The sequence below is a fragment of the Pleurodeles waltl genome, chromosome 6 (assembly GCF_031143425.1).
Source record: "Pleurodeles waltl isolate 20211129_DDA chromosome 6, aPleWal1.hap1.20221129, whole genome shotgun sequence".
Lineage (NCBI taxonomy): Eukaryota > Metazoa > Chordata > Amphibia > Caudata > Salamandridae > Pleurodeles > Pleurodeles waltl.
The window spans coordinates 1,322,980,403-1,323,007,552 of record NC_090445.1 but is presented as its reverse complement, the minus strand read 5'-3'; the positions used below and the strand labels follow the sequence as shown (position 1 = coordinate 1,323,007,552).

At 45.4% G+C, this 27,150-nt stretch overlaps 2 protein-coding genes across 3 annotated transcripts in view; one reads left to right on the top strand and one right to left on the bottom strand.

Moving 5' to 3' along the window:
* SHLD2 (shieldin complex subunit 2) overlaps positions 1-20,622 on the bottom strand; it is a 567,669-nt gene extending 547,047 nt beyond the window's left edge. For both annotated transcript variants that reach the window (XM_069240624.1, XM_069240626.1), the window contains exon 1: positions 20,469-20,622. The gene's annotated coding sequence lies outside the window, so the exon portion shown is untranslated. The remainder of the gene's footprint in view (positions 1-20,468) is intronic.
* A 358-nt stretch (positions 20,623-20,980) lies between these two features.
* Positions 20,981-27,150, top strand: part of GLUD1 (glutamate dehydrogenase 1) — a 181,279-nt gene continuing 175,109 nt past the window's right edge. Inside the window, exon 1 of the mRNA XM_069240627.1 lies at positions 20,981-21,510. Coding sequence (XP_069096728.1) covers positions 21,132-21,510 — 379 coding nt within the window. The 5' untranslated portion in view covers positions 20,981-21,131. The remainder of the gene's footprint in view (positions 21,511-27,150) is intronic.

Genomic DNA, 27,150 nt, shown 5'->3' with positions numbered 1-27,150 from the left:
TTTTATAGTGTTGGTAACAGACTCTTGAAAAAGTATCATGTCAGAATAAATTGCCTTTTAGCGTTGCACAATGGAGTGGCGCCAGACTATATCCCACAAGCAAGCCACAATGCTTGGCTTGCCTTAAGATGGGTTTCCCTTCCCTTTCTAGCTCGGAGATAGTTCCTGCAGCTAATTATGGAACGCCCTTCTAGCAACCGATACTTCCATACCGGTTACTGTTTTAAACCCCCCCCCCCCCCCCACCCCACCCTCTCCCCGAGAGGCACAATTCATGGCAAGTGAGTGGAAGCACGGTTAAGAAATGATACATCACACACGTTCCCGGTTTCTTCCTTTGGCACGGTTACTTGAGATCCTTTGAGAACCTTTCAGATCTCCACTCCACACGTTCATAACTCTACCTCCTTAAAATCGAGTTCGACTGTCCAGGAACTAGCGGGATCTCGTTGTACCCTCACACAGTGCTAACACTAGGTGCCCTTTAAAATGCACGTTATTTCAATTCCGCAACACGGAATTTTTATAGACTTGGGGATTGAGTAAAATGCATGGGACTGCAGGTTTCCATACAGTCCTTCTACTTCCGTAACAGTTAAATACAGAGAATTTCTTAAAATAGGTCGTGCGGTTAATGAGGGGCCAGTTTAGACTTCAACATGAAAGAAGAAGTGCATCTTATGAAAGGCGAAACAAATGCAAGAATGCCTTGGAAAGCAGAAATGTAACCACAGAAAGAGTTCTGTTGCAAAGACCGACACCTAGGTAAAGACGCTTAAAAAGGAAAACAAAGAAACTTGCATTTCAGTCTACAAACTCTCCATTCTAGCTGAGTTTTGATGACGAACTGAAGTTAGCAATTAATACAATGTAATGCTGGATCATACCTAGGGTTCTAATATGTCCCATAAATTGAATTATTACCTTATGTTATGTGAGTCAAGAAACACTATTTGCTACTCACTCTTACTCACGCCTCAATCCTCACTTCATTGCCTCCCTACAAAAGTAATAGGACAAGACGATGAATGACATCCCCGTGAGCATCCACTTCAGGACAACATGATTTATCTCATGGCCCCTACCCACCAGTGGCCTATCAGAAACGAGACGGGTATTTGCTAGAATCGAGAAGGACTTACCCCATTCAGTGCTATGTCAACACCTTCCAATTTGTCAGACACCTACTACTGTGGAGTGGAACCCAGCCCAAATATTTTATCTTATTTTTTTTCTGCCTGTGTCTATTTTATCCATCCATGATTTCAAAATAATTTGCTTCAACGATTCTGTCAGGACCGGATTCTCGAATATGCTTACCTTTCTTCACTTCTTTTCACAGCAGCCAATAAAACTACAACTCCCATAAATAAATAAGCATGACACATCACCACAAGACACAAATAACCAGTAGTATTATCCATAACAGTATATATTGCTGCTCCATCAACCCCTCGTCCTCTTTCTTTGCTGCTTAGGGCAACCACAGATAAGTGTTTCTGCTGTCATGATCATTTGAACTGTTTGGTGATTACTTTCTTAAATGGTGAACGGATTCTTATCCTTTAAGGCTTTTTAATGTGTGCTTTAATGTTTCTACAGATGGTTTGATATTTGAAGCAGCTGATGCTATGCGGCTCGGATAGCTGTAGCGCAGATCGGGAACTCCTGCCCTCTGACAGCTCTCATGGCAGAGGCACGAAAGCGTGGAGGCTCTCAGTGGGTGTAAGCTAGCTCTCTCGGGACTGAGTGGCGCGAGGGTGAATGCAAGTCACCTATATCAGATCACTATGCGGGCGATTGCTTTCACCTGTTAGAGTCGCAATTGTTATTTGGTGATGGGCTGGCACACTCAATTTCAAAAGCGGCACCACTAGGCGCGTGACGGGTACTTAACCACGCGTCTGGAGGCACACAACTTCGGGCATTAACCACAACTTAGCTGCTTTAGGGAATTACCTTTTCCCCTAGTATTACTGGCAAGTAGTTAGTGTAGGAAAGCTAACAGCACTACTGACAGCAACATGCTATTGTCATTGAAGGCATGGTTACAAACAACGAATAGCCCTGTAAATATTTTACATACTGTATAAAGCTGCATGATACACTGAGTGTATTACGACTAGATGACTGACGAGACAGGAGGAGGTATCAGATATGTATGACATGGACGCATAGCTGGTATGCATGGCAGATTTGTCAGTTTCTAGGCCAGTGGAGATGTCAATGTCCAGCACATTGCAAAGGTGGAAGAATGGCTCCACCAAGACCCCCAATACATTCTGACCCAGACGCAACATTCTGATGAAAGGGAGTACCCCCCCCCCCTTCCATCGTGGATCCGGTTCACAAAAAGCCCAGAGGGGTTGCAGAACGTTTTGGGAAACTACAGAAAATATTGAAAACCTCCCAGGATGATTTCTTTATGGAAGAGGGGTCATCTAGCGGGCTATACACCCAAGGCTCAAGCCCGAGTGGTCGGACCAGGATCAGTTAGACATGGATTCTCCCTCCTCCGATAACTCGGAAAGAGTCCAAAGATCCAGTCTCTGTCATCCCTTGGGAGGGGCAAGAAAAAACTAAAGATTGAAACAGCCAAACCCCCAAAGACTGAGATCACTGTGCAGGTATCCCCAACGAGTAGCTTATGAGCTTCTAGTTGCTCTCAAGCTACCGATAAGTAGCTCTCCTGTGTGCAGCCCAGCCCACAAAAACGGAAAAGTGTATATTTAAAACAAACATGTAAACTTGTATGAAGTGGTCAGTATTAAAATTCTAATAATATTCATAGCTCTGCATGACTTTCATTGAACATAAGTAGCTTTTACTACAGAAAGAGAAACAGCCATTACTACACGGCTGTTTCGCTGACTAGCCTTTACCACACATGCCTTACAACGCATGCGTCATTACAACAAATAGCTTTTACCATGCATACCATTTCAAAGATTGTAACAGTATTCATAGTAAGGGCTATGCATTGTAATGATGGTGAAGGCTATGGGCATTGTTAGAGGAAATAATCATTCTGTTTCCTCAGGGTTAGGCTTTACGGCCGAGGTGGTTTGTGGGCTGGGAGTTTTGGCCCGGGGAGGGGCTTTTATCACACATATGCCTTTAAAACACATGCTTTTACAACATAATTTGTTGTAAAGGCATGTGTGGTAAGGGATACGCGTAGTAATGGCATTCTCGTTGAACGCACTCGTCATGACGGGCATTGCAACGGAATGCATGGTTCCGACATAGAACTCTGCAGAAAAGGTTGGAGACCCCTAAAGATTTCATTTGAGGACATAAGGCACTCACACTCCCACCAGGAAATCCTAACCCAGTCACCCCTAGCTCTCCTTTTGCTGGATTTCGGGAAGGCCTTCGACACTGTGGAATGGTCCTACCTGGAACACCTCCTGCTAAGTAACGGTTTCGGGTTATACAAAAAGGCATTCAGAAATAGAATATACCTGGGCAACGTGATCCTAATAGCACAGGACAGGAATTCTCGTCTGAATCAAACACAACTGGCCATTTTGCTTTTGGAGGATCTGGGATTTATGATCAAGCAGCACAAATGAGATTGGATACCAAAGAACAGAATGGAGTTTCTCTGATTTAAGGTTGACTCTAAGACAGCAAAGTTGGAATTACCTATCAGCAACATCAACATGTTCTCTTGGTTTACATGCAGGAAATTGTCTTTACTGATTAAAGCTGCTGCAGGTGAGGGGTGGTGGCTCAAACTGTAGTACAGAAGTGAAAAATTTAGGCCCAGGGCCGTAAATCAGTGCTGAGGTAAAATTAGCAATCTATGTCAGGGTAAAGAGCAAAATAACTCTTAAGAAAAAAATGTAAACAGCTATATCAGGGTTTTATGTACTGTAATTTTACTGTGTTTGCGTTCCTGTGCTCCATATACAATTTAGAGTCAAGGGGAAGATTATTACTTGTGAACACTCAGAGAATTATATTTTAAGTAATGCTACATTAAGTAAAGCATGTGAAATGTAAGCAGGAACAACATGGTTACCTTAATGCTTTTACACTTCTAATATGCTGGCTGAAAAAACCCAGGCACATTTACCTTTCTAATGTGCACGAAGCAGGGAAAGGGGGCAACAGTAAGTATCTAAAGGGAACTCTGACTCTATTAGATCTGTCAGCAGTCACTGAGTAGCTTCATCTGCTGTCTCTTGATGAAGATACTGGGTGATACCGGTTGTTGTGCTGGATTGTCTGAGATCCTTCCTGTAATGGAGATGACAAAGTGGATTCAAGTCCATAAATCCACCTTACAACCTGTTTGGTGCATATCAGAAATCTTCTTAAACCAAAGTATTGCTGACATCCCCTGACTAGAGTTTGCAAACTTTTTTTATACAGCAGTCGAGAATGAGCAGCCGATCTAGCCCAGTAAGATCAGTACATAATCCTGATTTCCATGCAAACAACAATCTGCTCCAAAAGCACGAGCAGCTTCGCACAATATTTCATGCTTCTTCCATCTCAAGGCACAGACTACGAAGAATTCTGCTCTTCATTGATCCCCATCATCACATCACCATAGTAAGTGCCCTGATTAACTTCGGGCTTAAATAAGGAAACAGATCAGAAAAAAACGTTTTCATCTTCACCTGATCCAATATGCGGTTGCAAACCTGTTTATTAGGTTTAAAAAGCATTTCCACATTTTCCTGGCACTGCAGGTCCTTTACTGGTTCCTTCATAGAAAAAAAATACATTTGAAGACAGTATATTAATTGGACAAAAGCCCGTGTATCACAGTCCCCCCATTATATGGCCGTGAGAGTGTGGTTTCTACTCGTCCTAGACATCTTTTAGATCAGCCAACATAACTCGGCTTCGGGTGCAGTAGGACTTTGAGAATTGGAGACAACATTCTCTCTGCCACCACTACAATACACTCCCTCTGAACCTCCGGTCTTTGGAAGGAGGCTGCACTCAGGAACAAGTGTTCTTAACAAATAAAAATGTATATAACTTAAAATAATAACACTTCCAATTTACATTTGAGAAACTGCAAACTGGAAGGTAGAAACAGAGATTAAATGATAGCGAAGGTCCGGGTCGAAAGCAGGTCAGGACGCATTCTTCCAACACGCATCATAAAATTACGACAGCAAGTTCACCTTTGATTCTTATCTGACTGTGAACTGAAAGCTGCACTCCAAAAGATAACGTTATTCGAAGGGCCCTCGTATCCTTCGAAATAAGAAAGAGGCATGTCTTAAATTACAAGTGTGCCGAATTATTAACACGGTAACATTGGTTAAGACTGTACCCTCCGCATCTAAGAAGAAAACAGCTTCAATGCTCAATGTGTACATAAAGAAGTTCGAAGTTAGTGATACCAGCCGGGCACTCCCCAAGAGTGGACGCGGATTTATCTGGAAGAACTCCACATGGTTTTTCCATCTATATAAGGGGTATGACGCAGACGATTATAATCTGCTCAGAGCGGGTAATAAATGGCTGCAAGGACTGCAATGCGGGGTGGTAGTTGGAGGAAGGTGGGGAAGTTAGCGGAGAATGTCACCTGGGAGTTGGGAGCATACCATGCCTCGTGTTTCTCACGCCACCGGTCGGGGTGGGTGTAGGCGGACGGCTTGGTAAAGGCTGCCGCACTTTCCCAAAGCGATGGTCTTTATCGAGTATGGTGTTCCCGCAGCCATGAATTCCACCTACAGAGGAGGAGGTGTTCTTCTCCAGGTGCATTGCCCTATCACAGCACACAGTTAAGCACAGCTGCGCTAATAATTCATTGCAAAAATGCAACACCAGTCACACAGAGGTCAAACAATAATGACGCTTCGTTTAAGTGACACACCAATATAACTAACCAACAAAGGCTGTCGGTGCTTGGCACCCACCAGCACGTAAGTACAACAATGATGTAAGAGGCATGCTCCCCGAAGGCCGGGCATGGCTTCTGGTTCAAAAAAGGGGAAGCTGACTGCTCAGATTTGCAGCATCAGTCTTGAGACATAGTCCAAAAGAGATGTGCTGTCTTCTCAATCCGGACATAGGCCTCCTTGCTTCCCGGAGGCTCCACGCCCTGCGATACAATTGCTATAAGGCAGTGCTTAATTTGTGCTTGTTGTTTCCGGTGCTGAGCACCAGCACTTATGTTTGCGGGCGGGCGCTTATTCTTCTGCCTCAAGCATTTGCTGCGAGCAAAAGACACACATGGGAAAGATGGAGGAAGAGAAAAACGAAAAAGCGTCACAATGAGGGAAAGGATAAAGCTGCAAGAGTGAGCTGACGGGGCAGGGAGAGGCTGTAAATGGATTGAAGAGGCCCGGGGTGACTTCTGGATTATGCTGCCTCAGTATTCCGTGTTCACACATTTAATTGCAGCAGCCACGTGTTTAAGAGGAGGGCTTTGTGCACCAGCACGTTTTTATTTCCAAATTAAGCACTGCTATAAGGGAGTTTCAAACTGGATGTGAAGGCGCCTCATGCACGTCATTTAGACGTCGTAGCTGCGAACCCTGGCTTGCCCCTTGCAACTCTTGGCACTGCTGTGGCTCAGAGATGGCAAGATCAGTGCCTGAAACTCAGGTGCAGCTCGTCCTATCGGACATCGGTTTGGGTTCCACTTTACTGGCTTTCTGTCAATTTTTATTACATCAAAAAGGAATATTATTATTCACTATAAGTGTAATAAAAATGGAATACTATTAGTTGGAATATGACCCTATCAGGCAGCTAAAGTAAGTAAAAAAATACTTTTAAATGGATGTTGCATGCATGCTTGCGGGTGAGAGTGTTCATCTGAACGACTGCATGTGTGTAAGTAAGCATATGTGTGTACCTAACTAAAGATCAAATGGCATGCGATGTCACTTCCGCTACCCCTCACATTTTGGTGAACTGACACCCATGAGGCGCCTCCCTTGTGGTGTACAAACAAAGAAATCAGTTCCTCTGCAGCCAACAGATGCACAGCTAGGAAACCCCCGCAGACCGCACAACTCTCACAGCACCGGTACAGGCCACTTTAAGCTAGATTGTCCTTCTGTTCTATCACAGGGTGTAGCAAGGCGAGCCTCCTGTGCGGTATCCCACACTCACTGGAGCTCTGCCTTGATGCATCCAACACAAAAAAGGTACACATTCCCTGGCACAACAGTAGTATGGCTGCAGATATTGACAAGGCTAAGATATGTCCTAAAAGAAACAGAAAACCCACCCAGCACATGACACAGGGCATGTGAGGCAGCTCCAGCCTGATACACCAAGACGGAAGCAGCGTGACATTGGTGTGGGTAAGACATCAGAACCACCACAGAAATCAACACTAGGTACAAAGGAAGGAACTGAGAATAAAAACAACAAGCATTTGCAATGCAATGGGTCTCGCATTTGCTTCAGTTAGAGCTACTGGTGTTGTGAATTCATAACTGGACTTTTCGTGCCACATAAATTGGTCAACCCTGCCTCATAATTTGTTTTTTTTTCCTGCCACATAATCCCAGTGGCCCTGCATATTACTAAAGCACTTCCATTTACCTTCTTCATCTATCTGCACCCAAAAATGAAAATGTTGCCATTTAGCATCCTAATTTAAATCTGCCATTCTAATTCCAATAGAATACCATTTTCATCACCCCACCATCAGAGCTGGCTAACACAATTCTAAAAACAAGACACAAATAGAGGCGTAACGAGACAAATAAATTAGAAGGGTCACCCAAACATATCAAGAGTGTTCAAACAGTCAGAGTAGATTGTACGACGAAACAACGACTTCAAAAACTACTACTGCCTTAACAACGAGGTCGGAACACCGACCTCATTGCTACTACTAATGATTTTACCACGAATGCCTTAACAACGATATTTCGTTGTAAAGGCATTCCTGATAAAAGCATTAGTAATAGGCACCATTCACCCTACATCCCTCACCCCACCGCCCCAACCCCACCCCAAAACCTAAAACCCCCTAACCCCACACCCCCTCCCCAAAACCAAAAACGCCCCACCCCCCCAACCCAAAACCTAAAACCCCCTTACCCCCCACCCACTCCCCAAAACCAAAAACGCCCCACCCCCCAACGCCACCCCAAAACTAAAACCCCCTGACCCCCCACCCACTCCCCAAAACCAAAAACGCCCCACCCCCCCAACCCCACCCCAAAACCTAACACCCCCTGACCCCCCACCCACTCCCCAAAACGCCACACACCCCCAACCCCACCCCAAAACCCCCTGACCCCCCACCCACTCCCCAAAACCAAAAACGCCACACACCCCCAACCCTACCCCAAAACCTAAAACCCCCTGACCCCCCACCCCCTCCTCCCCAAAACCAAAAACGCCCCACCCCCCAACCCCACCCCAAAACCTAAAACCCCCTGACCCCCCTCCCCAAAACCAAAAAGGCCACACACCCCCAACCCCACCCCAAAACCTAAAACCCCCTGACCCCCACCTCCTCCCCAAAACCTAAAACCCCCTGACCCCCCCAACCCCTCCCGAAAACCTAAACCCACCACTTACCTTCGCCAACTCCCTTCTTTGTACCTTAACCACGCATGTTCGTTGTTCAGACATACGTAGTTAAGGCACAAAAAACCGGAGTCGTGGTTAAAAAAAGCGTTGTTGCGCTTTCGTTAACCACGACTTTCGGGAAAAAAAAGTCGTAAAAAAGGATGTTTCCCGTCAGAGTATAATAAAGATGTTATGTTGGCCTGAATCATGGTCATAATTGCAATAAGGAGAGATTAATAAAACATGTACAATTATCATATAAACCCCAAAAAAACCTTTATCAGAAATAAACGTTTGGTATTAATCTTTAATGCTCAGAACAGCCCCTACAGGACGCCACAATGAAAAGAGCATTTGTAAGGAACATGGTCATATTACCATTTAGTTAGCCCCTAGAGGGCATAACTACTTGAAAAGAAAATTACTGAAAGTATTGCAGTGTAACCATGTATTTAGCCCTTACAGAGTGTAGTGCATTACACATTTTCAGGGCTAGCAGGCCTACTGCAATGATATTACAAACAAGACCAATGAAACCTAAACTACTCTCAGCTGTAAAACAAAAGTTCCAACCATGAAAGAGGTTATGGAGGGAGGAGTTATTATTTTGGGGTCCCCACTAACAGTGTTTGGCGAGCCAGAGATGATCTAGACAGAAAGAGCAGGTTGTGGTGAACGTTTTGAAGGTGGTCACATTGTCGTAGGGCCACCACATGCTGAGTTATGAGCAAAAATGTTTTGAAAAAGAATGCCCTGCAAAGCATCATGGGACGACCGAGTGCAGCATATACTGTAGTATGTTGACTGTAAAGCTCAAAACAGCCCCCGAGAGGACACCACAAAAAAATATAATTTGTAAGAAACATGACAAAGTAAACATATAATTAGCCCCAGAGAGCACAACCACATGGAAACAAAAAGGCACAAAGTAATGGAGTGCAACCACATATCTAGCCCCTAGAGGGCAAAGTGCCTTAAACATTTTAAGGCCTAACATGCCTACTGCAATAATAAGGCCCTTAGAACACATACTACTCCAAGCTGTAAAATAAAAGTTCCAGCCATAAGCGAGCTTAAAAAGGGACTGAATGGCATGAGAGGTTACTTGTGGGTCCCCACTAACCTAGCGTAGGGGCCCAGAGATGACCTAAACAGAAAGATTGTGTCATGCTAAAAGTGTTGGTGGTGGTCCCATTGTCCTAGGACCACCACAGACTGAGTTATAGGCAAAACTGTTATGAAAAAGAATGCTTGCAAAGCATTATAGAGCGACTTTTCCTGAGTGCAGTGAATATTGTAGTATCGGCTCTCCTGCTGTGTCGGAGAGCCGCTTTGAGGATTTCTGTGTTTTTTTATGTAAAGCATTTATTAACTACAAGTGTTTTTGTGAAAGCTATGGACCGTGAAGGAGAGACCCAAAAGAAGTGACTCAGATTAGGTAACAGTGTGAACAATGTGACCAGTGCTCCAATACCGCCGATGGAGTTGGCACTGTCCATGCTGTGAGGGCCTTGGTTGCCATGGAGCACAAAGGGGAGAGACAAAAGAAAAAATAGTTCACCCACGCTGAAGTATATTGCCAACCGTGCAATTATCCATGTAACACGGTCAGTCTGCAAGGCAGTAACAGAACCGCCCAAGGCGGGACAAATGTAAAGCAATTACCAATGATATCAAGGGATTTTTCATAGGCAAGCCCATGAACGAATGAAAGTGGTGGGCGTGAGGTGGGGGTGGTTAAAAGTCCACAATACCTGTAACAGGTCATAGCGCTTGAGGCTTGCCCAAAAAATCTTCCGTTTATCTCCTACAGCTGGCAACAGAGCACCCGGGGAGGAAGCCTTTAACCTCTTTCAGAATCTTTTTAATAGGAGCAGTGGTGATGGCTATGACACAGCAACTGCCGCTCTACATGCACACTTTAACAATCAGCTCAATCCAGATGATGAGAGGTTCCAACCATACCAAGCTTGACAGTCTATTGACTGCTTCTATGCATTCTTCTGAACTGGCAAATGGAAGGTCAGATTTTGACCTAGTCAAGGAAATGAGAGCTCAAATAATCCAGGGATTTCAGTCATCGGTGTTCAGGAGGATGATCCACCACGATCCAGCAATAATGTTAAATGCCATGCTGGGGAGATTACATGAACTGTCAAATATGCTAAATGCTGGTACTGTGGTGCTGCACCACACCTGACTCTTGTACATCTTACAGAAGACAAAACAAACTCAAGTAATGGAAAACTCAACACTTTGCACATGATTAACCAACAAGGGAAAGGACCTATTAGGCCACCCATCACCTGCGCACTGTATTAAGCTGTCTCAGTCCTAGACAAGAGCCTAATCTGCATCAAAGGATAATGGTGATTTGAAAGAAAAGATGAATGAATGGAACAAATGGCAATTGGAAGAAGGTCATAAACCAAAAGCAAAGTACAGATTCAAGGATTCTCAGTTATAGCTCTCACTGACTCAAGAGCTTCTGTCAATCTAGGAGACAACCCCTAATTCATGCCAAAAAAAAGAAGACAAAAGTTGTTACTGATCAAAACTAGAGTATTTGGATAGGGAGGACTGACTTTGATTTCTGTAGTAGAAGTGTTCGCTCTAACTATCAAATACCAGGATGCTACAGCTGCGGCAAAGTTTTATGAACTGGAGAAAGGGTCAGGAATGTTATCAACTACAATACAGAAAGGGTTTAGGATTGTTCTTCGTTGACAGCATCAGTGAGTGTGGGATAGATGCCATCCTCAGAGAATGTGCACACCTGTTCAAATTGTCTATTTGGCCTCATAAACAAACTTCACACCAGTCTACCCATCAAACCAAACAACCCTGCGGTATATAAGAGACCTTTGGTAAAATAAGAATTTGAAAAAAACGAAAGCCTTGGACGTCATCAAAGTAGTCTGTAAGTTCACAACATGGTATCACCTAATGTGGTTACTTCAAAACCAAAACATCCTGGAGTCCTTTAGAAAGCCGTCAGACCACAATATTGAATCAAAAATGTTGTGGGTCACAATTATCGTGCCCAGAATAGCCCGATGACAAGAATATTGTGGGTCTTAATATCAAAGGTAAGAGTTTTTCTTTAGGTAGTATTGTTATAAAGTTGTATATAATAGAATTTTTAACATAGTTGTATAAAATATCAATTTTTAATTAATTTGATCAATTGTATTTATGTTAGTTATATAAGTTAATAGTGTTGTCAATAATATTTGAGTTTAATTTCTTATGTATGAAGTGTAGGCTGGCAAGGGTGCCTGTTGGGTGGTGTGGTCATATTTCTTCAGGCCCTAGTGAGGGTAGTGCAGATTACAATTAATAGATAGTTCCTAATACACAGCTCGTGATATAAGATGTACAACCCGGAAGAGTGTTGAGCATGTAAGAAAGAAAAACAAAACTGTTAATGACTTCTATTTACAGCAGCAGCCCCAATCAGACATTGCACCACGAGGTGCCGATGTATGTTTGCCGCTTGCTGCTCAGCGCACCTTCACTCCCGCAGCATGGGTTATGGCAGCAGAATGGGCTCACACTGGAGCCTTCAGTCTCCACCAGCCATTGAGCTAGGAGGCCCTGACGTCTCTTTCTTACCAGCCGTGCAGCACTTATTAGCGCATCTTCACTCCCACAATGTGGGTAAAGCACATCCTCACTCCCACAGCGCAGGTTATGCCATCAGTCTGAGGTGACACCGGGGACTTCAGCCCCATCAGATATTGTGCCAGGGGCACAGATGCCCGTTTCCCACCCACCTCTCCACGCCTATTAGAGCATCTTCCCTCCTGCAGTATGGGTACCGGCAGCAGACCAAGCTGGCACGGGGTCTACAGCCCCCATCAGACACTGCAACAGGAGTCGCCGATGCTTGTTTCATACCCGCCACTCAGCGCTTATTAGCACATCTTTACTCCTGCAGAGTGGGTTATGGCAGCAGAAAGGGTCTGACACCTGAGCTGTCAGCCCCCATCAGACATTGCACCAGGATGTGCTGATGCCTGTGTCCCACCTGCCACTCAGCACTCATTAGCAATTTTTTCTCCTGCATTACGGGTTACAGCAGCAGGCCGGGTTGATACCAGGGATTTCAGCCCCCATCAGACAATGCACTAGGAGGTGCTGACACCTGTTTCCTTCCCCTGAGCACCTACTAGGGCAACTTCACTCCCACAGTACGAACACCCCCTGAAAAAGCCAGGGCCAAGAGCGGGCCAGCCTGTGCCTGTCATCACCCCCCTCCCCCCCCCGTCACTTTCTGTTTTTTTTTGGTTGTGGGGGTTAGTGTCGTCATCCAGCTGAGAGTATATTCAGTGGGGGCCTGCAATCTGTTGGCCTCACCTTTGCTTTGTTTGGCACCTACTCCTGCTCCAGAAGCAAGGGAAAGAGGAAGGTGAAATCCACAAATGTGATGGACAAGCGACCCAGAACTAGTAAGACCATTTTATCATTAAGTCAAGCGCGCAGGTGCTCTGACATGTTGTAATCTCTCTGTTGGCTTGTAATCACGCCCAGCCCATGCCCATCACTATCACTCGTTCAGGAGCTTGCCTTTCAAAAATACTTTGTTATCATTGGTAAATGCTTTATCCCTCGGTGGCGCAGTGTTGTTACTGCGTTGGCCATCGACCCTGTTACATGGATAATTGCATGTTTGCTGATACATTTGACTGCGAGCAAACTTCTTTTCCCTTTTTTGTGTCTCCTTCACACTCATGCTCACGGCGGCTGTGGCACTTTGAATTGGCTTGCTTATGTTAACTGGTTTACTTTTCATTTTCAATTTATGTGGCAGGAAAAGTCCAGTTAGAAATTTACAACGCTAATAGCTCTAACTCAAGCATGCAAGACCCAATACATTGTAAATGCTTGCTTTTGAATAATGCAGTAGGCGTGCTTACCAAGGAGATCTCTTATATAGTTGAACAGTTGTTACAAACACACCATGACTCAGACTTGTCTAAGGGGTTATTGGCTACTGCCTGCAGAGATACCTTAACCACACACATTAAGGGTACAGGCAGTGTCACGTCCAGCCCGGATGTTCAGGGTGTGCAGGCTAATGATACTTCCACATTGTTGCAGGGTCGGGTTGCTCCTCTGACTTTGGATAGGAAAATGGGTGGTGGGGCACAGCCTAAATTTAAGAAAGGGGTGTTTCCTCATAAGTCTCGACTTGGTAATAAAAACTAGCAAGGGTAAAAAAGCGGGGGGATTTGTGGTGCCTATAGTGGATGGCTTGCATCAGGACAATCACTCTAACCTGGACCTCAAAATTCCAAATGTGTTTGAAGCTCTCAATACACGGGGTGTGCCTGAGCAGGAGTAGAGTGACAGGTTGCATTTCTCCCCACTCTGAAGTGTCTAATTCTAGATGAATGACCAGCAGTAGTGGCACTTTTATTCTTGTGTGAACAACTAACTATAAAAACAAACGAACAACAATTTGATTACTCAGCCTGCGAAATATGGGTTCTGCTGGCCAGGAGAAACAGTACAGAATAATTGCAAGACCTTCCCTGGTGACTGGAAACAACAGCCAGTGTCACTATTATGTGACTAATGAAACAATAAATTGTGTGGCCACAGAAATCGAGGTTCAATATGGGCTTGAAGAGACTATTGCTCTCCCTAGTGCCAGTAAACAGCATCCTGCATCCTCCAACGCCGCTCCCTCTGACCTCTTGCCATCCCCAGTCAGTTGTGTACTCACTGATTGCACAAGTGTAACCAGCTCAGGCTGTAAATTATAGTTAATTATTCCAATAGTATTAGTCACAAACACCTGAGGGAGGCGAGCTGCGATGAGTTGCAGCTCATGGCACCAGATCCAGTCAGGCCCAGTTATCATCATGATCCTGCCTCTGGGCAATGTTGGTAGTGCATCATGATGAGGCATGGTGGCAGTGGTGCCACCAATATTGGTGGCACAGTGACAGGCATCAGTTCGAGCAGCGGCAAACTAAGAAACATTACTGCTGCTTGCACCGCCGCCTGCCTCACTCAGAGACACTGACTAGTGTCAGAAAATTAAATGGACACACTAATGACTGTGTGATTATTTTTGCAGTGACAACATGTCATGTGAATGCTGCAGGCCCTTTTCAACTGTACCAGGGTAGTACTGCACACAGTGCTGTAGTGCAGTCACACACTCTGCCAGTGCCCGCTTGCTTGCTTACTGAGCGGTGCTATAGGGCGGCGCTCCCATCATGCTTGTTTGCCTCCGCACCCATGGTGTCAAGGAGTCGCTGTAAATGTGTGACTTTGCATTATAGTGCGGTGATGCGCACCACCACACTAAAATGCATTAGTCTAACCCCTGATGTGTGGTAATTGGCAGGGCTGGCACTCAGATGGAGCTCACCTCACTTGTAGTGTCATCCCAGTGGGTTGTAGGTGAACACCCCCTCTCTACAACTGGCAACCAGGTGGTGGCCACACGCTGCCCACCACGCCTGCATTACCTGGCACTCCTGCTGCCAGTGCACAGCTTCACCTGTGCAAGACGGCCCTCCGGTCTTCGTCGGAGGTCCACGGCTCCGGCACGAGCCAGTCTCCTCGCTCAAGCGCGCCTCCAGGAGAAGGGCCGAAGCGCTCCAATTTGTGACCGGCCTGAGACAGCAGCGCTCGCATCGGCGCCTCTCTGGGAATCGGGGCCTGAACTCGACGTGCATTGAAGCGCAAGGTCCCCTGAGGCTGCCTCTTACACTGATAACGGGGTAGCGCTGCCCCAGCAGTTCGGAGGCCCTGTCAGGTGGGTCTCCGTGGGGCCAGCGCCGAGAAGCAAGGCCTGGTGCCCCCAACAAACATTTGTTCTCTCCATCACCAAGACCTGAGACACAGGAAATAGACTGTGGAGCACCATCCTTTACACAGCCATCTACTTTCAATGTTTTTTTTGTTTTTCTTCTTCTGGTGTGCCTGTTCCTCCTGCCACACCCAACCCTCTCAACACTTAGGGCACAGACATTTGTTTTGGCCACACACACTCCCAGCAAACCGGAGACACACCTGTGGCATTTGGAAGCAGCAGTCTACGCAGAGGGGAGGAAGTCAGGTCCCAGGTAGGACAATGAGCTCTTCGCCAGACGCTGGACACCGCCTGCAAGCGCCCACCATCATGGGTCACATTCGTCTGTCACCGCGCTACCCCCTTTCAGCCAGTTGCCGGATCCTACTACGGCTGCCCTGCGATGGCGCCACTGGCTCGGATGGCTGAGACACTACTTCCGAGCCACACAAGAGATGGACAGTGCGGAGCAAAAGGTCGCTAATGCTACATTTTTGGGGTGACGATCTCTACGACCTGTTTGAGACGCTGCCGAACACAGGAAATGATAATGACTTTGACGCTGCAGTGGAGGCCCTCAACAGGTATTTTGACCCGCAGCTCAAACCCGATTATGAGAAGTTCAAACTACAACAGCAAACCGACACAGAGTCGGTGGACATGTCCTACGCACGCCTGCGCAACCTAGCAAGCACCTGCACAGGCATTAATCACCAAGAATAGATAAGGGCGCAGATAATTAAGGGATGCTGCTCTACAGTGCTGCGCAAGCTATTGTAAGGCAACCAGGCATTTCGCTTGATGAAATACTCATCCTAGCGAGGTCACGTGAGCTGACCAACAGCCGTGCTGAGGACTTGGCTGCCGCCCTTGCATGGTCGTCCATTGCACCAGGTCCACAAAACTGAGCCCTGTGAAGGAAGAACAAGTTGACGCCATCTACCGCCGAACGGCTAGGCTGGCCAGAGTGGAAGAAAAGGGGTGTGGAAACTGCAGCAGTGAACACCCCACACCTGGTGCATGCCCAACGAAAGGCAAGAGCTGCTCCAGATGTGGCAAACCCCACCACTTCGCCAGAGTCTGCCTAGGGGGACGGCCTTGAACCGGAATACCTTCTGCAAGAAGAGCAGTGGTGAAACAGATAATGCTAGACAAGGAAGCAGGGGCAGTAGGCCTGCTTCAGGGTGCCACCCCATTTGACAACGACGAAGAGGAAGAAATATTTGTTGTCTCATTCACCGACAGACGAGATCAAAGGCAGCGGCCTCCTCCCATATGCAATATAACAATCAACGACACACCTGTATCAGAGCTCATTGACACGGGGGCATTGGTCAATGACCTGGACATTGACCAGTACAACAAGCTATCTCCCCCACCAGAACTCAAGCCATGCCGCCCCAAAATATATGTATATGGTGGCATAGAACAGCTTCCCTTCAGAGGGGCAATAGAGGTTACTGTTGGCAGCAGCCGACACTCTACACGTGCAAAGTTCCATATAGCGGAAGGGAAGTAAGGAACGCTCCTATGGTGTCACACGGCCGAAGACCTGGAATTGGTATTCTTTGCCCGACAGGTGCATGACTCCCCTGCCGAAGCGATGCTGGAGGAGTTCCCGGAGATCTTCCACAGATTGGGAAGCTCAAGGGCAAACAATTTCATTTACACATCGACCCTACCGTACACCCGACTGCACTGAGACATTGGAGGGTGCCATTCCACCTGAGGCCTCTGGTGGATCAAGAACTACGGACCCTTGAGGAGCAGGGGGTCATAGAGAAATTGACTGGACCAACGCCTTGGGTTTTGCCTCCTATCATCGCCCCCAAGCCCAAACAGACCGGAGCCATTCACCTCTGTGTGGATATGCACCTCCCCAACAGTGCCATCAAACGGGAGCGCCACATCACACCCACTATGGACAATATAATTGCAGACCTGAACGGGGCTCAATGGTTCTCATAGCTAGACCTGAACGCTGGATAACATCAACTGGAGCGAACCCCCGAAAGCCGCAATGGCACCACCGTTTCGACGCACATGGGGCTGCGTCGATACAAATGTTTAAGCTTTGGGGTCTCCTTGGCTGCAGAAATTTCCAGACCGCAATACGTGAGACACTATCAGGTTTGGCTGGTGTCATCAATCTAAGTGATGAGATTTTGATCTTTTCTGACACTCTGGAAGAAGAACACCAGAAGCACCTGAGAGACACCCTACAGCAGGACTAACGCTTCACCGGAAAAAGTGCATGCTCTACCGCAACTTGATAGAGTTCTTTGGCTACATTTTTTCAAGGGAAGGACTGAAAGTTGACTCCAAAAAAGTGGAAGCAATCAAGGGTGCGTTGATACCCCGCAATGCCACTGAGGTCAGGAGTTTCCTCGGGATAGCAACGTATTGCCAAGGTTTATCCCCAACCTAGCCACGCTTGCCGATCATCTCAGGCGACTCTTAAAAGCCAGTAACCCTTGGGAGTGGGGCGCGGAGGAGGACAAAGCGTTCCGGGCCGTGAAAACAGCCCTATTGGACACAGCAGTCATGTCTTATTTCCACCCACGAAAGAGAACTGTGGTGGTGGACGCCAGCCCCGTCTGGCTCGGAGAAGTGCTACTGCAAGAGCAAAGTCACCAGCAGTGGACGCCTGTGGCCTACGCCAGCTGAGCTCACTCAGCAACTGAGGCCCGGTACGCACAAATTGAGAGGGAGGCGCAAACCATTAGGTGGGCGTGTCAGCACTTCCACTTATAACTACGTGGAAATGCGTTCACAATGGTTACGGATCACAAGCCGTTGGTGTCCCTCTTCGCAGGCTCTGCCAGGCTTGCCCCTCCAAGGATTGAAAGGTGGGCCGTACTCATTCAGCCCTATTGATTTCAAGTTGTCTACCATTCAGGGGTCAACAATCCAGCAGAATATCTGTCACGCCATCCTTTGCAGTCACGCTCTGAGGAGGAAGCAGAAGAGGAGGATGGACGAATGGAATGCTTTGTAAGCACGATCGTGGGTATGGCGTGCCCCATGGCTCTCATGGTGGACGTGAACGCTGAGGACTCAGGCCGAAACGCCCTCATAGGCCGACCGAAGGAGGCCCTACATTACTGATCCTGGAAGCGTTTTCTCGACAAAACATCTGTGTCTGACCCCGAGGAACGTCATGTGATGCAACAGATATGGAAGGTGAGGTTGGAGCTCTCAGTGAGCCCCGAGGACCTCCTTCTAAGGGGACAACGTTTGGTGATACCCAGAAGCAGAGTGTTGGAACTGGTGCACCAAGGTCATCAAGGAACCGCAAAGACGAAGGTGCGCCTGAGAGACAAGATTTGGTTCCCGGGGGATGGCCATCATGGTGGACGACCTGAGATGCAGATGCCATCCATGCACAGTCACCGCTCAGGATCCTGTCCCTGCTCCGGTTGTGACGGAGTTATCCACCACTCGACCTTGGTCTCGGATCAGCTTGGACTTCGGAAGTTTTCCTGATGGCCGGCTGACGGCCCTCATGGTTGACTTATGCACTCTGTTTCCAGTGGTGGAACTGGTGGTCTCCACGGCATTTGAGCATGTCCAACCAGTTCTTGAAAAGACATTCGCCCTTCTGGGTCTGCCAGACGAAATACGGACTGACAACGGGCCCCTATTCCATGGCCAGGAGTTCCACAACTACTTACGCTCGCTGGCCGTAACACATTGGAGGATTACCCCTCAATGGCCCCAGGCCAACGGGGATGTGGAACGATTCTTGAGGACATTGAATCTCACCCTACGCATTGGAGTGAGTCAGCAAGAAGATGCTGAGCTCTGTCTCCACACTTTTTGAGGGCCTAGCGGCAGAGTCTGCATAGCACCACTGGATGTGCCCCAGTGGCGTTAATGTTCAGCTGTCCAATGTATACCAGCGGATTGCTGCTGGCAGCCTCAGACCTAGGTGTGTCAAAGACACAGGAAAGGAGAGCACTGATCAATGCGAAGGCCAGTGAGAGGCGGAGAGCAAAACACCCGAATTTGCAGATAGGGAGACAGTCATCCTAAAGGATTGCCATCCTGGCTGGAAATTCCATACCCACTTTGAACCGGATGTTTGGAGAGTGGAGAAAGTCAAAGGGACCATGGTGACCGCGGTGAGAGGGGGACTGCGGGTGACGCGGATCGTTTTGTTGTTCCGGAAGGTGGTGGCTGGCGAGGATATCGCTGATGTAGGAAGCGCGGATGAGGAAGGCGGAGTGCTGGAGATGGGTGGTGCCTCACAACTCGGCTTGCCGCATGAAAATTCAAGAAGAACGGAGTTGTGATCCGTAGGGGGCCAGCCCCACAGACCTGAGGCCATCGAGTGGGTCTGAACTCCGAGGTGGACATACCTGGTACCACTTACGGCCCAACCTGAATCCCAGCCAGCTGCTGAAGGACTTCCTGGGCTAAGTGAAAGGAACGGATGTATCAATTAAATCTCTCTCTCTCCATATCTCTCTCTGTGTCTCTATCTTTTCTTTCGTTCTTTGCTCTTCTGTTTCCGTCTTTGTTTCTACTGGGCTGTTTTTCTTTGCCTTTTAAGACATCTGTAATGCTGTACTAAAACCTGGGTTGCTGTGTCATCCCAGGGGGTCGTTGGTGAACACCCCCTCTCTACACATGCCAACAGACCCGATTCAGGCAGAAGACTCTCTGGTTTCTTTTTAACCTAAAATGGGATTCTTTTAGCCGGTATCCTGGCTGAAACTTCAACTTTAAGCCAATGTGGAAAATGTAGTCCCCCTAGTCTTTTTTTAACAAACATTAAAATATGTCACTTTACCATATCAAAATGCTGGCATGTACAAGAGCGCAATGCCACTTTCTATTATGTCATAAGCAATGCCACCTCTTTTCTTTTGAAACGTTGTTAGGGATCGAGGATATCATGGTCATAAATGCACTGTTCTTTGTAAATAAACTATTAACATGCACACAGTGCAAAAACAGCAAGAATGGGATCCATAGTTTTACAAAACAACAGGTTCCATAAAGATACGAACGTGGGCTCACGGTACTTTATCATCCGTTCCAAGCTCTCGAAGTAGAAGTAAATTCTAAAGTGAACTGTGCTTTTTCTTAATCATTGTTCTTTACATTTCCCATGTCTTCCGCATAAACAATGAAGGCTCACCTTATGTCACTACACCAACCCCATTGGCTTCGAATAAACGATTCCGTCACTCCATGATGGCTGCCAAATTGTAATAAGGCTTGGATATAAGCGTGAAGAACGAAAGTCCAAATGTCCTCTTTCTATGTCATCGACGGACTAATATTTCAGTTTCCAGTGGAGCGTTTTAGAACGGGAGATAGAAGCCGCTGATTCGCTCTAGTCTTTTGGTTCGCGGGTGCGAGCAAGCTCGTTTACTTGTTACAAAACCCCAAATAGGCGACCTTTTGAAGACTAAACCGCCAAAAAGCAAAGGCGGAGGGCGTAGAGTCGGGGACTTAGACGTCCTATCGTGGGTCACGAAAGTCGGGTAGTAGAAGAACCCGCGCACCTTATTCCACTTCAGGCAAGGAAGTTCTTAATCTACAAGCAATATGGCTGTCTATAGTCCGGAAGTTCCTTAATATGTAGTGCAGTGTTTGTGATGTCTTAGTCCCACCCCATCCTTCAGACAAAAAAGGAGCAGCCTCTATATAAGGCAGACTCCAGCTTCTGATTTACCAGTCAGGCTTTAGGGCGGTGCCGGTTCTTGTCAGCAGAGCGAGAAGTTCTGGGCCTTCCGCTCTATTGTCCCGTGCCGGCTGCCGTCCGTACCTGGCTGTGTGAACTGCAGAAAGAGTTACCATGTACCGCTACATAGGGGAGCTCGCGACCCGTGGGGGTGCGTTGCTGGCCGCGGATTCCGGACTCCCTGCGGCCGCTACAGGTCTCCGGCGGTACTGTCATGCACCCCAGGGTGAGGACGACCCCAACTTCTTCAAGATGGTGGAGGGCTTCTTCGACCGTGGGGCAGGCATCGTGGAGGATAAGCTGGTAGAGGACCTGCGTACCCGTGAGAGTGAGGAGCAGAAGCGGCTGCGAGTGCGGGGTATCCTGCGCATTATCAAACCTTGCAACCACGTGCTGAGTGTCAGCTTCCCCATCAAGAGGGACAACGGCGAGTGGGAGGTGATCGAGGGCTACCGGGCTCAACACAGTCAGCACCGGACCCCATGCAAGGGAGGTGAGAGTTCTTCGGTGACGCTGCTCTGCGCAGCGAGTAGTGACTACACAACTCCCCATTCGAGGCGGCCTATATCGTCTACTACCAACACTGCGATAGAACGAGCAGCACAGGGTTCACGCAAGGCACTGCACTAGGGGCGACGCTAGCCGAGAATTTTACAATGATAGGTCCAACTTTGTAGCAATGTTCTTCATTTGTAGCAACATTCTTAATGTTTTCCTGTCCGCTTCTTTAGTTTGTATCTCATCTGATACAGTTGTCTTTTTTTAGAACTTTAAAAGGGTTGACCACTGAACAAGAAAGCCAATAAATATGCTCCCGGTTCTGTCTACTATGATCGCTCCCTTCCAAGTTATGTGATTTCCACACCACTCTACTTAAGCACATCACCTCAAGCTTGACACCTATACCTAGCATTAGATCAGAAGGTCGTGCAGATAACCCCCAGCGTTTCACACTACACCCCCACACAGCTCTGTACAAGAATGGTAAGCGCCCGTTCCCCGGGAATGATGACAAGGGACCGCATGACAAACATGTTATGGTCAGTAGTGCAAACAATTCCTTTAGGCGTAGTAGTGCCTACAGCAAGCCGGAACTATATATGCCTAGTGAAGTAAAATTATTAGAATGGCGTTCTTTAGGCTGTTCGAAACCTACATTATTCGCAAGGTGAATGCAGCTAAGCTTTGCTGGAAAATGTTCAGGAGGCCTATAAATTACATTTCCTGACACCACTCAGTTAATGTTTATTTTGCCAATAATGAAAATGCATGAACCCGAGTTAGATCTGCGAGAGTATATTTATATTGCAAATTACCATCAAATGCTACCACATCGACTGCATAGTTTTAAGGCTTAGAGGTTCTTATTTTAATTGTGTATGTCCAAAACCGTTAATTAGACGTTTCTATCAATTTCGCTCGAAAATATATGTATATACGGTGACAATGTACAAAGGACCCAAACTTGCATTTTTTGTAAAATGCACCCATTAGCGAGCAATATTAATTCTCAAGGACCTATTCCTTCTCATTGTTTTCAAAGAGAAAGAAATACATCACATCCTTACCGCAGCCATTTGGCCCGTCAACTGAACTTTAATATTTGAGGATTTTTTTCCTTGTTAAATATCGGGATTATTTTAGTATTTTCGCTATATCTTTTTTGTTCTAAAAAATGTATTTATCAAACAAATTAAAGCCATATTAGGCTACCAACCCTCACTGTGGCACCAAACCCCATGTGTGAAAGTTGAGCAGTCTTGCCTAATGCCATCTCTCCTTACTTTGTCCACTCGAGAGCTAAGTAATTATCTGCCTCTAAGAAGGGGGACACTTAGCCTTCTTTCCCTACTGTAATTAATCTGGTGCACTGTTTCAGCTCAGACTGAGCGGGACATTGTGTCATAATGAGAATTTCTTGCAAAATTAGCAGAAGGTCCTGTGTTAAGTAGATCAAAACACATCCAATTTGAACTCAACACTACTAGCGCCCCTATAACACGTACAGCCATCAGCTTACATTATATAAAGATGACCCCCCCCCCCCCCAAAAGAAGAACCAAATTTATGTTGTGGTCAGTTTTCCTCTTACCATAATGTGGTCTTTCTCATTAACTGACCCATAAAGTCAAAACTGCACTTTGTACAGGTAAACAAGGATTCTGCTCCCTGTGTGTCGCTAGGCTGTTGAATGATACTGAAACAAAAGTAAGCTTTATATTTTGTAACAAGCAGTAAAGAAGCGGCTTCCTATTATTTGCTAGTAACTTGAGCTCGGATGAACCAGCTCTGCACTTTAAATGGAATAGTCACTGCACTGAGCCCCCATTTTTGCAACTCTGCATTTGATGGTAGAACATGTAAAGGAGTCAAGTTGCTTGTACAGTTGCTCCTGGTTTCAGTACTTTCTAGACTACTTTAGCTCTACCATTTTGATCAAGTTTATTATGCAGTGCTTTTTCACTTGAAATGAATGAAGTGACCGCTTTTGTATAGTGGTAAAAAAGTAACACACATTTAATTTCCTTATGCAATGAACCCCCTGGTCTCTAGCACTTGCAGAATGAGGAAGAGAGATTATGGTAACTTCTTTTACTCTGATCTCCATGTAATACTTTAGGCCGCATGCATTCATGAATAGCAATTGGTAGGGGGGAAAACGATTAGCAAGGTTAAACAGTTTGATGCCTATGGCACTCTCCATGAACATAGGATTTCAGATTACTCATCTAGTTTGTTCATTAAATTGAATGTTTAAATCACTATAGTACATCTCTTCATGCTAACTCAGTGGCTTTTTTTTTTTTTTTTTGCTCCACAAGGGCATAGGTGACTGGGAACTCATTCCTACTTTTCGGAAGCTTAGATTGTTAAACAAAGAAAAAAAATGGGGATTTTTTTCTCCATCTCGTATGGAAATGGACATGTAATCCTAAGAATAGCTTTTGTCACACAGCTCGCATTAAACTTCAACCGCACAAGTTTGTGAGCCTTTTGTCCTGCTGTAGAGGACTATACTAATCTACAGTGCGTGAACGTGACATATTCAGGAGACCCAACACTTAAGTGAATGAACTTGCCGATAATTGCTACTTTTAGAAGTAATGATATTTGTCCTCAGTATGAAAACACACACAATTGTGATGACCGTTTCTGATAGAGAACACTTTTGCCTTTGTGACTTATTGTGTGTTAAGTTAAAACTTTATTTAAGTCAACCTTTCTCCATTGAAAAATCACCGAAATACTGTGGAAGAACGGTTTACGTCTGCCATATAAACTCGCATTTTAGAAGCACCTACACAAGGTTAAACTAGTGCCGTTGTCACACACTGTAGTAAAGCCAGCAGGCACCTGAATATCGAAATGAGCTGCAGTAATGATTACTGCCCTTTTTTTCCAAAACCACAGCCCCTGAAGTTCTGATAGTTCCATACCAAAAGCTTCAAAAGACTGGGTAATCTCAGGTGGAAGACAAGTGTTCTCACCTAAACCTGTTCGTTTTAGGTGGTGACAGTCCAGAGTAAAAGGATTTTATTGATTCAGACCATGACAGGGGTCAACAGTATACAATAAACTTACCAAATCAAGCTGTTAGGACCAGGTATACAGGCAATACAATTTCAAGAATTATTTACATACATTATAAAATAGAAATTAATTTGGAGAATACCTGATAAATCTTAACGTTTCGTCTATACTTGCTGAACGAAACTTAAGATAACAAAGGGGTGCTGCTGGAACCATAGGACAGATGACAAACATATGCCTTAGATCCTGGACTCCTTCCTTACACAAATCACACAATCCTGTTGCATTGTACCAACAACTTTTATAGGCATTGAGGGAAAGTAGCCCTAGTAATGGTAATGACCGCCTAACAGCATATTCTGAATTAAGTGTGAGATACTTATGTACATATGTTTTGTCTAGCCGTCAGCGGGTCTTTGTACATATTAAGCTTCATACAATAATTAGCATCACTTAAGCGACTTAGTCTTGGTACAAAATTTTAAAAAGGAGCTTAAATTGTGGTGGTTTACCAGTGGATCAGTTTTCCACTTTACATTAAAATTTGATTTAAAATCATTTTTAGGATTTCATTTAACATATTTTTTTTTTTCTGGAGATAAAAAGGTTTGGTGCCTCAATATGCCTTCGGTTGCAAGGCATATAGGCTATAGACCCATCATATTATATTTCCCGTTGTAAAGACAAAGGCACTTGTAAGGTCATATTCAGTTCACAGGGACTGATTGGCTCACAGATGCCAAGTTGTAGAGAATTTGTTTCCTTCATGGTGGTCCAAAATTGACCACTGCCTTATAGATCGGTATTCAAGAGCGTAAATGACAGATGGCAGAACTTTTACATAATATATTTGTAATAGAGGTTTAAAATGCCTCTTTCCAGAGGATTTATAACATTGTTTCAAAGCAGCTGCATGCCCTAAAGCTTTGTTTCCTGAACATATGCTATAAGATTTACTATTGAGATTTTCACAAAATACTTTTCCTAAATACATGTAAGATTTTACCATTTGCAAGGGCGCCCATTCCCCCCCATGTGCCAGCTAAATGCCCAGCAGTGCATTCTTCCTTTAAGAAATATTATTTTAGTCAGTGGTGTTCGTTTTTAAATAGTATTTTGTTTTCCTGCATACTCATTCCGAACTACTAAATTACCCTTTAAGCCTAATAGAGTAAGATTGAATAAGATCACATCATAAACATACATTAAAATGTACAGATTAAAAAAAGCCATACATAGAGGAAAATTACCCACATTTACAAATTGCACTGGCAGGTCACTGAGGTAGAGAAAATTAATGGGGCCAACAGGCAACCTTGTTTCAGGCTATTTTTTGTTTCTGTTTTTGAAATTAGACGCTTATTTCCTTTCATTAACACTCTGCACCTTGTACTGGAATGCAGTGCTGTGAGTAGTCTCCATAGGCTTAAAGGGATGCCCAATAAATTCATTTTCTTCCAGTTTGGGCATGTCCATTTTATCAAATGCTGAGGAAAAATCGATAAAGGCACAGTACAGGATTTGAGACTTTTGTACCACATATTCGTTTACTAATGCCTGAACCATCACAATATTATCCACCTCCAAATGGTTAGGATGGAAGCGTGCCAGTTTTTTCGGAATAATTCCCTTTGTGGTTTTCTAATCCTGTACATGTATACTGGCTGCAAAGACCTTTCCTGATGCATCCAAAAGTGCAACCTGATGATAGCTGTTGATGTTTACTATCCTTTCTTGGGTAGGTGTATAACAATACTCCCTTTCTAAGAGGAGAGGATTTGACCTGTCTGATAACAGTGCTCAAAAAGAGGAAACGTGCCCATTCCTTCTGGATCCTTTTTCAGAGCTATTATAGGGATTTTGTCTGGATGCATTACAGCGGATGACCGTCCTCTTTTTTATATATGCAACCATTTCTTTGCTTGTTGGAGTTATTGCCAACTTATCCTGGTCTGCTGAAAAGTTTATGACCATTTGTAAGATTCAGAAGATGAATTCTCTGAATATAGCGTGAACGTGTATTCAGCCCAATTTGATGCAGGAATAGGGATAATCAAAGAGGACCTTTTTGAGCCACTATGCTTTGCAGGGAAGCTCCGGAATTGCTTTGAGGTGTGTTTTTTGCTTGATGGAGGGCAATCAAGTTCCTCCTGCTTCTGTGTGTGTGTGTGTGTGTGTGTTTTTTTTTTTTTCTGTGATGTTAAATTGTTGGTTTTTTCCTAATAGTCGAAAAATCAATATATTGAACCCAAATAAGTTTGTTTATAGCAACTGAAACGTCATTTTCCTGGAGGTTGTTTTTCCTATTTTCTTTTTTACGATTCAACTTAGTGTTTATGATGAAAATACTGTTGCTTTCAGGATAGTATCCCCTAAAATAGTTATTGATTTTTTTTCCTCTTTATTTCCTTATAATGTACAATAAATATGTATTAATTCGCTTTTCAGTCATTTTAGGATACCAGTGTAACCTACTGCATTTTGCATCAACCCGTACTTTAGCATTACCGATGTCCAGTGCCCAGCTCTCTCTGCCTGTTGAACCTGTAAATCGGGTATCGCCAATAAAACTGCATGATCACTATCTTAACTGAAGGTTATA